Consider the following 13,896-nt stretch of genomic DNA (forward strand, 5'->3'; position numbering starts at 1 on the left):
GTCAATTATGCCACTGGGCTGAAAGGCTCACCTGAGATGAGGGAGATGAAGCTGCCTGAAATTATAAAGTCCCTGGTCAGAGTATAAAATAATATTGCTAATGCATGTGACCACTTCTCCAAAGATGAAGGGAAGTTCGTTTTTAGTGTGTCAGCTTTTTATTGAACTTCCTTTTCTCCCAGGTTTTCAAGATTCCTTCTGGCTTAGTTCATTTTAATTCATGGTGAGCTAACAGCCGGAACAGACAGCCTCCAAATGTCAAATTCGCTTCCTGCTCACATCACAGTCTGGTGGAGCGGGGAGGTGGAGCTCTGCTCCATGCAGACATTTGGGGACATCTGGGCTTCTTCCATCGTTTGGTCCTGACCTTTCGGAGATCCTCAGAATCCATTTCCGTTCGGTAAATTGGCAAAGAGATGGAGAGAATCACATGGGAGCCAGGTGTGGAAATTGTAACATCCTTGTGCCCACATCCCATTGGCCAGAAGAAGTCACGTGGGCCTGTCTAGCTGCAAGGGAGTCTGGGAAATGTAGTCCTGATGTGTGGCCCTGGAGGACATAGAGGCTGGCCTAATGCTTTGGCCAGTGGACTTGGGATGGGGAAGGGGTGGAGTGGCATCTGCACCCTTGGCTCATAGTATGTGGCCCTAGTCCATCTGTTTGTCTTTCTTCCCCAGAGTGGGGCAATGGAGGGTGAGACCCTTGAGACATTCTATACCCAGCTGGTGTTGATGCCCAAAGTGCTGAACTATGCCCAGTATGTGCTCCTTGCCCTGGGCTGCGTCCTACTGCTCATCCCCATCATCTACCAAATCCGGAGCCAAGTAAGTAGTGGTCAGAGCATGGCCTGGGCTGAGTGGTCCCTTGCTTGCCTGCTTGGGGGAAGGAGGGGCTCAAATCAGATCCCCCAACTGTCCCTTCCTGCTGTGCGCATGGACACAGCCTGCACCCTCAGCCTGCACCCACTTCAAGGAGCAGTCCTAGGTCTCTACTTGGGCTGGGGAGCCATCCATCACTGCATCCTTGCCTCTCCTGCATCTTCTGTTACCACTTCTCTGCCTGTCCTGGGAGGCTTGGGGGCCCAACTTTGGAGGAACTGCAGTGGTTTTGGATCATGAGACCTGGGACTCGAATGGTTTGTTCAGCCAGCCAGCAGCTGCTGGCTGCCAGGTTCTGGCAGGTACAATGCATACAACAGTGAACAAGACAGTTCCTGCTGATGGGCATGCAGGGACCAGCATTCTAGTTGGAAAGACAGGTGGGAGTCGAGTAACTAAACAGAAGAGGTGATTTCACCAATGATAAAGATGATAGAGAATGTGCTGGGCTCAGGGCAGCGCTGTCCAGGACAGATACCATATGAGCCACACGTGCGATTTTAAATTTAAATGTCTAATAGCCACATTAGGTATAAGGGAATTAATTTCAATCATATCTTTTATTTAACCTGGATATATCCAAAAGATTACCATTTCAATCTGCAATCAATATAAAAACATTAAGTACTTTTGCATTATGTTTTTGAGTGAAGTCTTTGGAATCGGTGTGTATTTGACACGTACAGCAGATCTTGACTGGGACTCACCCCATTTCAAAGCCTCCACAGCCACATTTGGCTGCTAGACTGGGCGGCACAGTATCCAGGGAGGTTGGGGACAATGATAGCGATAACGTCAGAAGACGTTTCTCTGAAGAGGTTGAATTTAGGCTTAGATGTGAGTGCTCAGCACAGTCATGGAAAGACTGCTGCAGGTGGAGGGATGGCCAGTGCAAAGGCCCTGAGGCAGCAATGGGTGGGGCTGTATTGCAGGATCCTGCTGCACTAAATTGGCTGCAGGGGAGTGGACATAGGGGCGGCAGGGGAGGTGGTATCTCAGAGGCAGAGGCAGGTCATGCCTGGCCCTGTAACTCGGGGTGAGCGGCTTGGAACTGATTCCAAGGGATGACTGGAAGCTTTTAACTCATTATTGACTGGGGAATTTTTGCAGAAGCAAATGCCTGTAGCTGGCGATTTTTATTTTGGCCAGCCAAAAATTCATTCTGTTATTTCACGGAGTGCATGTTATTGCATTCAGTAGTCACCCCGACTCACCTGTACAGTCTTCTCGTTTTCATGAAACGTTGTCTTCAACCCGCTCCTCTGTAGAAACAAAGGAGCATTCTCTAGCATCGTGAGTTCTGTTTTCACTTTCTGCATCAAAGTCAATCACTAAGGTTTTTTGTCTCTTTGTTGGTCTAATATTCACAGTGTCTGAATCAGAACTATGTTCTGAAGAACTGTCGTCTTCTGAGACACTAGTATATATGTTGTGCAGACAGTCAGAGAAAGTATCTGCCTGAAATTCACCAAAAAATTATTCTTCACTCAAAATACCACAATGTGTCATTTTTGGGAAAATTTTACGTTTATAATGTAAACAGGATTGGAACAAAAACCTTAATGAGGCAAACTGTGAATGGTAATGACAATCATAAGGTGTATAATGAGCCCTTGATCAATTTTAAGCTCTAACAACTTCGCATGGCGTTGCTAATTGTATTAAAGTGTTGTTGTTGTTTTTTTAACGTGTTAATTCACTCTCTAAAAACATGTTGATATGTCTCTGGTCAATAATGGGTTTAAGGAGAGGAGTGACTGGGTCGGTTGACGTGTGGCAACTATTAATAGGCCTTCCAATGAGAGAGCAGAAGCAGGGGGACCAGTGAGGAGGCTCAGGTGAGCTAGGATACTGGCTTGGACCAGAATGGGAGCAAGTATTCAGGCACAGGAGCCCTGAAGAACCAGTCCTGGGGCATCTGCCATTCAAAGTCAGGAAGAAGATCGGGGGACAACAAATACCCCCTTTCTTTTTTTTTTCTTCCTTGGTCTTTTGTTTCCCCCTGCCTTGCAGCAGGGCATGCAAGCTCTTAGTTCCCCGACCAGGGATTGAACTTCTGCCCCCTGCAGTGGAAGCACATAGTGTTAACCTCTGGACTGCCATGGAAGTCCCAAGGAAAACCCCTTCTTGATTTGGCATCATTCAGTAATTCGTTCATGGCATTAACTGACACGTTCACAGCTTATTTTGAGGGGACACTGCACAGTTTTGGAGGTACAGACCTGAATAGGATGTGAGGTCTGGAGACCAGGGGGCTTTAGGCAGGTTACTGCCATCACATGGTGATAAGGGCCCCTGGAGCAGAAGACTTGGGTGAGTAGCTAGCTGGTAGACAGCGGACACCACTCAGTGGCAGAGTCTTGCAAGGCCATATTGAATCCATGAACCAGAAACCCCCACTTTGGGCCCCCCCACTCCAAGTTTTCCTGGAGCCCTAGGCCTGGGCCTTGGAGGGGGGTTGGCCAGCTTCCCTGCTGCCCCCTCGGGCCACCTGCAACACCCGCTTTCATGCTTTAGCTTTGGCAAACAGCCTTTGCTCTTTTGCCTTTTTCTCAGAGACAGATTGCATGCTTGCTTGCTTGTTGGTAGCTGGGGCAATGGTAAACCTTTCCAGGCTCTTAACCTGGGCTTTCAGACCTTTATCACCATTTCTCTTCCAAATTCCCCATCCTTTGGGGGAAAAGGTTTGCACTGGTGTGAGGGTACCAGGGCCTCTGGTGTCTTGAGCCCCCGATGAACATTGGGGACCCTGTCCTCCGTCACTGCCCCAGCCAGAGCAGAAGGGAACTCGCGATGGTGTTTGGAATGAATTATGCTGGAGGACAGAGGGGACCAGAGGCCCTAGCCCCCAGTCTGTGGATGACTCCCCAGGCCCAGCATCACCGTGGGTTTCCAGGAGTGAAGACATACACAGCCACACAGGCGGGGATGGGGGTGGGGGTGAGGTGGGCAGGTCCAGGGGAAGCAGCTGGTGAGGGATGGGGCCAGACAGCCCCCACCCTCTGTCCCCTCTGTCTCTCTCCTAATGGTCCATCAGAAGGGGAAGGGGGAGGAGACTGAGGATGCAGGATGTGAACACTTCCCTGCTTCACCCCCCCCCCCAACCCTTGTCTCCCAAGTCCCATACGATTATTCATCGTTTCTATTAATGACAGTGAGGCTCCCTCCCCACAAGTTATACTGAGGGCCCAATCAATGAAATTTATCCCATTGTGTATTTTGGACAGAGGAGCCTGGCAGGCTACAGTCTATGAGGTCGCAAAGAGCTGGACACAGCTGAATGACAAACACGTGTATTTTTTGGTTTAGCAAGGGTTAGGCCTTTTGTGTTTTTATATATTTCCCCTGGGGGGAAAAAAAAAAGAATGGCACGTTGTTAAACTCAACATATTTTAATTCTCTTCAAATACTTTTTTTTTGTTCAAGTCATTCTTGAAAAAAAAATTATTTTAAACAGAAACACCTCTGTTTCTGGTCTATTTAAAACACCATCTGCTAGCTCAGTCAGGACAGCATGAAGTTCTTCACATGCCACTTGCTCACCTCTCTGAGACTAGGCCGAGCCACCTTGCACACCATGGCCCATCGCCCCTCCTCAACTTGGCCTAAATTTTCAGGCCGAAAGACCCTTTTTAGTTTGCCCATCTGACCAAATGTGTTTCCTGAAGATGCTGGTGTATCTGTCTTCGGTGAGGGGCACTATCACTTCCCAAATCTCCCAACTGCAATCATTAACGGTGGTTGGACGCGAGTGTTCTGTGCCCCACCCTCTGCTTTTTGAAGAACCCTGCAAATTGAAGAAACCTATAAAACCCATGTGTGTTCAGCTGCAACTGCAACTATAAATTAGCTTGGTTATCTTCTAGGAGAAATGCTATTTATTTTGGATTAGTTTTAAAAAGGGCTCAAAGGATAAGGAGGCCGTTCAGGCCTATTCTGAATTCCTGATGACATCAGCTCCCAAGGGGACTGTACTGCAAGAAGCAAGACTGTAGGTGGGTACCAGGTAATGCCCCGCCCCACCCCCCACCTCCTCCCGTAGTGAGTAGAATTCTGGCACCTTGAAACTCTTTGGATCTTATACATCTCTTCAGCCTGCACTTCACCTGTCCACAGACTGAAAATATGTACTTGTATACTTTGCTGTCTTCTTACATTCTGAGTGATCCCAGGTGTGGTAGGGGATGGAGGGCGACTAGTGGGCTGGTGTCTTATTTTCAAGGTTGTCTTAAAAAAGGCAAGATTGAGGTTTAGGTCAGCTGCATCTCAGACTTCCGGTCCAATTGACTCTTCTGGGGAAGTCTGCTAAAAATGAAGATCTGAGGACATTCTTCTAAACCTCCTGAAATAGAATCATGGACGGGCCCCGGGAATGTGTTATTTTAATTCCCTGGTGACTCAGTGGTAAAGAATCCGCCTGCCAGTGCAGGAGACGTGGGTTTGATCCCTGGGTTGGCAAGATCCCCTGAAGAAGGAAATGGCATCCTGCTCCAGCATTCTTGCCTGGGGAATCCCATGGACGGAGGAGCCTAGCGGGCTACCGTCCATGGGGTCGCAGAGTTGGACACGATTGAGCACACACGCACCAAGGGGATTATGAGTAGATTGGTCTATTTATTTATTTTTGGCTGCGCCCTGCGGAGTGTAGGATCTTAGTTCCCCAACCAGAAATTGAACCCACGTCCCCTGCATTGGAAGCATGGAGTCTTAGCCACTGGACTGCCAGGGAAGTCCCTGATACAGATTCCTGAATTAAGTGAATCTGGGATGACCAAGAAAGAAACAATTTAGGCATCACGTGGGCACCCACTATATATCCAGAACTCAGTAGGATTGCCAAATGGAGCAAAAACAAACCCAAAAAACTCCCAAGAAATAACAGCAGCAAAGAGATGCTCAGTTAAATGTGAATTTTAGGTAGACAGTGAATGATTTTTGCCTAAGTGTGTCCCATGCAATTGTCGGGACACGCTTATACTGAAAACCTGTTTGTTGGTTACCTGAAATTCACATTTAATGAGCTGCCCTCCCTGTATCTGACAACCTACCTGCAGGAGAAATAGGCTGGTGCCTTGTGGGTTCACCTCCCTCTGGGCTGTGTTCCTTTAGGTCTGAGGTCTTAGGAGAGCCAAGTCCAGTCAGGGGAGATGACGGGCAGAGCTCTGAGCCCTGCTGTTGGGGTTTGGGCAGCAGTGAGTCAGTCGCACTATGGTTGTGCCTCTGATCATAGCTGTTATTTTGGTTTCTGAAAAATGTGCCGCCCTCGCCAGCTTCTGGGGCTGTGCCTGCTTGGGTTTAAATAGCTTTCTTGAGAGCTAAAGCCTGAGGACGAGTCGACAGCCCTTCTCTTTGGGGCCAGTTGGCTGCTCCAGTTTGCTTCGACTGCCAGGGTTGGAGGAGGAGAGAAAACGGAACACGCCAAGTGCTGGGCGTGGGTGTGTTTGCTGGCAGGCGCTGCCAGTCCCTGCGAGGAGCAGAAGGGAGGGACAGCTGTGTCCTCAGCCAGACTCTGGGGGGCTCCTCCTGCCGATCTGGAGATAAGAGAGCCCGACCACGTCAGGGCTGAGTGTTAAGGGGGTGTCCTCCTGAGCTTGGGAGCAGGACATCCTAGCCAGAGATGGGTACCCCGCTTTCCTTCCTCTCTCCCAGAATTCCTCTGGGACGCCTTCTTAGGTACAGTTTGGCCCCTTGGATACCCCTCCCCCTTCCAGCCAAAATTCCCTTCTGCAGAAACTTGTTTGGTGTTCTGGGGGTGTAAGGGTGAGGTCTTCCTAGAAGTGGGTTATTGGCTTTTAGCACGGATAGAGCTGGTGATTGTGAGGTCTCAGCCCTGTGGCTGTGCCTCCCTGGACACAGCCAGGATATCCTGCCCACTGCTCCCTGCCCCCTCCAAAAAAAACCCCACACCAAACATTGGAGTTTCCTTTTGACTTTACCAACAGAATTCAAGCTTCAAGTTATCAGGGAAGGCTTTTTTTTTTTTTTTTTTTCTTTTTTAATCTTTTGGCCATACCACACAGCGTGTGGGATCTTAGTTCCCTGATCAGGAATCAAACCTGCGCCCCGTACATTGGCAGCGTGGTCTTATGGACCACCAGGGAAGTCCCAGAGAAGTTTTTGATTAAAGAGGTTCTATTGCCTTGCCTTCTGGAAGGCTAAGCCCAGATGAGACCTAGCCCAGATGAGACCCCTATCCCCAGTCATGTGTGCTTGGGGAAGGCAGTGTCCTGTTCGTGCTGTTTTAGGGGGCCAGGCAGGCACCTGAGAAGTTGCCAGTGGTCCAGAAGACCTAGAATCCCTTCAGGGAAGCCTCTAACCTGTTTTGAACACCTGGGGGAGATCCCACACCTTGCCTTGCACTTGGGCATGGGGTGACCTTGAGCTGCTAGCCCAGAAAGATGTCTTTATGTGAGTAAGAAAAAGACAGCCCCTCTGTGCAGACATGGCCTGCTTTAGGACTGCAGGTTTAGAACACAGAATACAACCCATGTATAGCCCCCTTGGCTGAGTGCCTTTGTGCAGTGATCAACCTGGACAACTGTACCAGGCAGCCCTGCAGAGCATGTTCCTGGATCTATCTTTCTTACCTTCTCATGAGTCTCATTATTTCCAAATCCTCATTACTCAGTTAAAGGACAGTGTTAGGGAACAGGAGGAGGAGGAGGAGGAATCTGTCTCAGGTTCTGGTTCCCTGAGGGTTTGTTACATGTGTCTTTCTTGGAAAAGCAGTTTCCCTTTCACTTAAAAAAAAAATTTAATTGGAGGCTAATTACTTTACAGTATTGTGGTGGGTTTTGCCATACATTCACATGAATCAGCCATAGGTGTGCATGTGTTCCCCATCCTGACCCTCCGTCCCACCTCCCTCCCCATCTCATCCCTGAGGGTCATCCCAGTGCACCAGCCCCGAGCACCCTGCCTCATGCATTGAACCTGGACTGGCGATCTATTTCACATATGGTAATATACATGTTTCAGTGCTGTTCTTTCAAATCATCCCACCCTCGCCTTCTCCCACAGAGTCCAACAGTCTGTTCTTTACATCTGTGTCTCTCTTGCTGTCTCGCATATAGGGTCATCGTTACCATCTTTCTAAATTCCATATATATGCATTAATATACTGTATTGGTGTTTTTCTTTCTGACATACTTCACTCTGTATAATAGGCTCCAGTTTCATCCACCTCATTAGAACTGTTGAGTGAGGCTGTCTCCAGTCATAGTTCTTTGGGTCCACATTGCTGAGAATCTGCCCCCCACCCACCACCCCGACTGTCGCATGCTGCCTGTATGTGGGAGTGTGGGTCAGCAGGGGTCACTGGTCTCGCTCTGACACCGCCCCACTGCTCCTGGCTGGAATGTGGCTCAGTCTGGGTAGCCTGAAATCAGTCCCACAGGAGAGGCGCCAGGAGTTTCACCTTCCCCTTGGTCCTGCCAAGAGTGGGGTTTGATTTTTCCCCACCCCGCAGTGAAGCAGACCTCCGGGCTTTGTGAGCAAGGTCCAAGCTGGCAGGGGTTTTGGGGGTTTTCCAGCCACAGCTGCTGGGCAAGAAGGCATCTCTCTCCATTCTTCAAGGGGAATGAAGATAGAAGGCTTAGGGGGATGAAAAGTTACCCCCAGTTTTTATTATCACAGCTTACCTTAAAAAATATTTTTTGTTGGAGTATGATTGCTTTTCAATGTTGTGCCAGTATCTGCTGTACAACCAAGTGACTCATCTATATGCATGCATCTATCCTCTCCCTCTTGAGCCTCCCTCCCACGCCTCCATCTCACCCGTCTAGGTCAGCACAGAGCCCGGAACTGAGCTCTCTGCGTTATACAGCAGTTTCCCACTGGCTATCTGTTTTACACATGGCAGTGACTGGCCCACATGTCAGTCCTGATCTCTCAGCTCGGCCCGCCCTCCCCTTCCCCTGGGTCCGCATGTCTGCTCCCTACATCTGCTTCTCTATTCTTGCCCTGCAAAAACGTTCATCTGTTCCATTTTTTTTTCTAGATTCTACATACATGCGTTCATATATGATATTTGTTTTTCTCTCTCTGACTTACTTCACTCTGTATAACCAACTCTAGGTCCATCCATGTCTCTTTAATTTCATGAAATTTCCTTAAATTGTGAAATTAAAAAAAAAAAGTAAAGCTAGATGAACTACCCTGAGCTTCCTCTCACCCAGGCTCAGCAACAGCAGTTGTTCACATCTTGTCCTAGTTCTCCTTTCCAATGTATGCCCTTTGCCCCACCCCCTATCCTGAGACAGTCATTTCTAGGAATTTGGTGCGTGCCTGTTTCCCCCCTCTAAATCTGTATCCATGAGCAACAGATCAATGTTTGAAACATTATCTCTGGAGGACATGCTGTATTAATCACTCTGCAGCTGGTTTTCCCTTTCTCGATTTTCTGTTTGGGACAGCTGTGTAGGTTGACTACCACCTTGCGACTCTGTTTTCGATGCATTATGATATCAGTGGACGTTTAGGCGGTTTCCAATTTTCCTGTGTCGACAGTATTGCTTATATAAGCCCTGAACATCTTGTTCTGCCCTTCTATCTGGATTAGGCGAGTCCCTTTGGACCTCAGTTTCTCCATCTCTAAAATGGGGTGAGAGCAGGGTGGGATGGTGTTTCATGAGATGGGGAGACCCTTACAGTTGCGGCCCAGGAGTCTGTAGGTCACTCCAGTCTTTTCTCATCTCAGGCTTGATTGGTGGGGGCTGCTGATGGGGACTCCCAGGGGGGTTTCCATGCTGGTGGAGGATGTGCAGGGGCGGGGTGGGGTGTGGGTGGGGCTTGGTGGCCAGCCTTAGTGATGCAGCGCCCCCTGCCTTTTCTCCACAGGGTTCCAAAGATGCCATCAGCCAGCCCAGTCTGGCTGCTCAGCCAGCCCAGCTTCCCAGCCCCTACACACCACTTCTTCAGGACTCGCTCAGTGGACAGCCCACCAGTCCCAAAGTCTGAGCCCCCCACCTCCTGCACATTCCGCGAGCGCGCACACACACACATACACACGCATGCCCCTGGCACGTGTCCACAGGTGTGTGCAGACACTCAGGGATGGAGCCGCTGCTGAGAGACTTGGGGTAAAGACTGGTCAACAAGGACTCTTCTGGAAACGTCTCTCCAAGTAATCCACAGGCCTGACCATAGGTGCTATGGGCACGGGGTCCCCTAGCCCAGGCTCTTAATGACTCACGTCACTTCTCCCCAGCGGCCCACTCCATCTGTCTTGAAACACTGCAGCCCCTTCCTGGTGGCTCATCCAGGCAGGACAGGGCGTTTACCCTGAGAGGCCGCCACTGTCCCCAGATCCAGCCTAGGAGTGCTGACTTCTTGTGCCCGAACCTGGTGGGCAAGGTTTTGTGGTTCAGCAATCCAGCCCGGACCAGAGCTGTAGCCACTGGACACCCATCTGGGCCTCAGAAATGGAGATGCATCCTAAACCCCCTGCAGGATCATGGGTTTGGGTGTCTGGGTCCCTTCCCTCCAGCCTAAACTGACATCATCCTGTATACTGAGCCGGTCACTTCCTGGCAGGGGTGGCGGGAGGCTGTGCCCTGAGCTGCCCCCCACCAAGGTCTGCAGCTCCCAGGTGCCAGAGCAGGGGTAGAGAGGCTCTGTCCGGGACGTCAGCCTGGGTGTCTGGTCAGGAGACCCGCCCGTCTGGGACTCCTGGTCTCTGGGACAAGCCTCTGTCTCTTTTCTACTGGAAGAAAAACTGAATATCATCTTTTAAAAATAATTCACAATGGAAGTAATAAACCTTTTTTAAAAGTGATCGCCTGAGTCTGTAACAGCCTGTTTGTGGGAGGCTGGGTTGGGGGTGGGCTGTGGTTCCATGGGAAGTTCTAGGCTCTTCTTGAGTGCTAAGTCACTTCAGTTGTGTCTGACTCTCTGAGATCCTATGGACTGTGGCCTGCCAGGCTCCTCTGGTCCATGGGGCTTCCCAGGCAAGAATACTGGAGCGGCTTGTCATTTCCTCCTCCAGGAGATCTTCCCAACCCAGGGATCGAACCTGCATCTCTTGCATCCCCTGCTCTGGCAGGCGGGTTCTTTGCCACTAGCGCCAGCTGGGAAGCCCCAGGCTCTTTTTAGCTAGCATCTCATTTCTGGTTGCTGCCATGAGTGTCTCTCAGAGACTGGGCTGCAGGCCTGCCTCTCCACTGTTTCAAGAATTCCAACTTGGGTATATTTAACATTTTATATGAATTCTGCATGAATTCAGTTCTCTTAAGAAAGAATAGCATCCATGTGAACCATTATCCCCACCCCGCCTTTTGACCCACCTTTTGATTTTTGAGTAGAATTCCCTGATAGGTTCATACCACAGGTTTCCAACCATGTGTGAGTTGAAGGACATTTCACATATGTCCAGTTTTTAGAAAGCCGCTACAAACATGAATATACAGGTTTTTGTATGAACATATATTTTTTCTTTTCCTTCTTTTTTTTTTTGCTCTTGGGATCTTAGTTCCCCAACCAGGGATTGAACCGGGGCCCACGGCAGTGGAAGCACAGAGTCCTAACTACTGGCTCACCCAGGAATCCCTGATCTTCATTTCTCTTAAGGAACATACATAGGAGTGAGAATGCTAGGCCATATGTTAACACATAACATAAGTGTGTGTGTAACCTTGTTCACAGTAGCCGCCCCATTCTACATTCCCACCATCCAGGTATACCTTGGCACTTTCAGGTTTTTAAAAAATTGTTATCACTTGTAGTGGTATCCCATTTTTGTGTGTTTTTTATTTGCATGGAAGTACATTTGCTAATGAGATGGTGGTTTCCTCTTCTCTCTCAGCTAATTTATGTATCCGTGAATGACTGTGACTGCCAGAATGGGACCGATCTTGACATCAATCCTAGTCTTGTTTTGCATAAGTGCAGAGAAGCCTTGTTTACATGAATAAATAGCTGGAAGTCGAAGGAATATTCTGATTGCGGAGTCACTCAGTTCTTTTATTTAAATTTTTTTTTTTTTTTAAGATGAGGGCATTTTTATTTGAGATTGGAGCATAGTTGGTTAGCAATGCTGTTAGTTTCAGGTGTACAGCAAAGTGATTCAGTTATACTCACGCATACATGCACTTTCTTTCCAAATTATTTTTCCATGTAGATCATTAAGAGTATAGAGCAGAGTGCCTCATGCTATACAGGAGGCCCTTCACTCAATTTTTAGACTGCTGAGTAATGGGCAAACATCGGGTGGTGATCTATCATCAAAAAAGTATTTTTACTGATCTATCAACTGACACCTCCATCTGACCTTTCTTCACATTCATAGAAGGCTACAAAGTGGAAACCACCAACTTGCAAAAGGATTACACAGTCTTTTAGATCAGTTCTCGAAACCAGTATTTGAGAGTATCCCTCTGGTGGGGGCTGAATGGCCGAGAAGGGCTGCACCTGCCTGCTTCAGAGTGAGGGGCTTGTGAGGGGGCCCAGGGAAGAGAGCTTGCTGCCTGCTTTTGGGGAGACTCACAGGTGACAAGTGTTCCTCAGCTTGAGTTTGAGGACCACTGAGAAGACTGCTGACTTCCCCATGCCCAAGCCTCATCACAGACACTTGCAACTTTTGCATTCAGCCCTGACTGCTCATGAAGGAAAAAAGAGATCGTCTCCACAAACCATTCTGCTGTATGTGTGTGTCTCCCCAAGTGATCACAGGATGGAAGAGGTGAATTAAGCCTCCAGGCGTATCATTATGTCATTATGTAGAAACATCTTGCTTCTGAATATCTTGGTAAAGTTCAAGCTAATTTGTTTTTTTGGTACAAGCTTGGTCCTTAAACCCAGCCACTGACTTCATTGAGGGTTGAGAGGAATTGCCCTCTGGCCTCACAGGGGAAGGATGGGCTTCGAGGCCACCTTAAGAGACACGCATCAGGCTTTAACATGGCCAGGGCCTCGAGAGTTCTTGGAGTACCTTTGACTCAGGCTTTATTCCTACCCTCTCACTTTATACTGCAACCCCGCCTACGATGTGACTTGGCTAACAATATTTTTCTTCAATTTGATCCACTTTTTTGACTTAAATTTTCTTTAAAAAAAATTGTTTTTTTAAAAACAGTTTTATCTGAACTTGTGGGTCCAACAGGCAAGTTAAATTTTTCTTGCTGTTGTTGTTGTTAGTAGCTTAGTTGTGTCCAACCCTTTGCGAGCCCATGGACCTTAGCCCACCAGGCTCCTTGTCTGTGGAATTCTCCAGGCAAGAGTACTGGAGTTAGGTTGCCATTCCCTTCTCCAGGGGAGCTTCTGACCCAGGGATCGAACCTGGGTCCCCTGCATTGCAGGCCGATTCTTCACTTTCTGAGCCACCAACAAAGACATAACTGCGTGGAATCTAAAAAATAAAGCAAACTAGTGAATATAACAAAAAAGAAACAGACTCTTAGATGTGGAGAACAAGCCAGTGGTTACCAGTGGGGAAAGGGAAGTGGGGGAGGGACGTGATAGGGTTAGGGAACTAAGAGGTACAAACTATTATGTATTAAAAAAAACTAGCTGCAACGATATACTGTACATATAGCCAATATTTGATAATAACTATAAATGGAATATAACCTTTAAAAATTGTGAACCACTATGTTGTACACCTAAAGCTTACATAATATTGTACATCAACGGTACCACAATCAAAAAGGAAAAAATATTTAAAAATACTTGACTATTAAAGCTTAAAGGTGTTCATCCAGGTACCACCAGACCTGCCTAATTCCAGAACTCTGTACTGTGCCTCATGGTGCCCTCCCCTTCCTCCTCTCACCACTCTGCCTGAGGAATAAGCGTCTGGCTCAGTCCTGGCCATCATCACTCAATTCCAGCCATGCCCCCTCTTCCAGGAAGCCTGCCTGATCTTTTCTGCTCACTCAGCTCCCCCCAACCTCCACCCCACAAGTCCCTGCTTGGGATTCCTGGGTTGCTGTGTCTGTACCTTAGAAGATACTAGAATGTTCTAGAATACTGGAAGCCCTAACCCCAGTTACTGGAGTCCCTAAACCCCGAGAGTCTGTAATGT

At 48.4% G+C, this 13,896-nt stretch overlaps 1 protein-coding gene across 9 annotated transcripts in view; it reads left to right on the top strand.

Moving 5' to 3' along the window:
- The window catches only part of SCARB1 (scavenger receptor class B member 1), a 96,171-nt gene extending 85,518 nt beyond the window's left edge, over positions 1 to 10,653 (top strand). For 5 of the 9 annotated variants that reach the window (XM_060401088.1, XM_060401087.1, XM_060401091.1 and 2 more), the window contains exon 11: positions 678 to 9,022. In XM_060401088.1, coding sequence (XP_060257071.1) covers positions 678 to 1,118 — 441 coding nt within the window. In that variant the 3' untranslated portion in view covers positions 1,119 to 9,022. Of the gene's footprint in view, positions 1 to 182; positions 9,023 to 9,716 lie in introns of those variants that run through there. The other 4 variants (XM_027956406.3, XM_060401092.1, XM_042234518.2 and 1 more) reach the window with 3 other exon arrangements.
- The last annotated feature ends 3,243 nt before the right edge of the window (positions 10,654 to 13,896 follow it).

The sequence above is a fragment of the Ovis aries genome, chromosome 17 (genome assembly GCF_016772045.2).
Source record: "Ovis aries strain OAR_USU_Benz2616 breed Rambouillet chromosome 17, ARS-UI_Ramb_v3.0, whole genome shotgun sequence".
In the NCBI taxonomy this organism is placed as follows: Eukaryota; Metazoa; Chordata; class Mammalia; order Artiodactyla; family Bovidae; genus Ovis; species Ovis aries.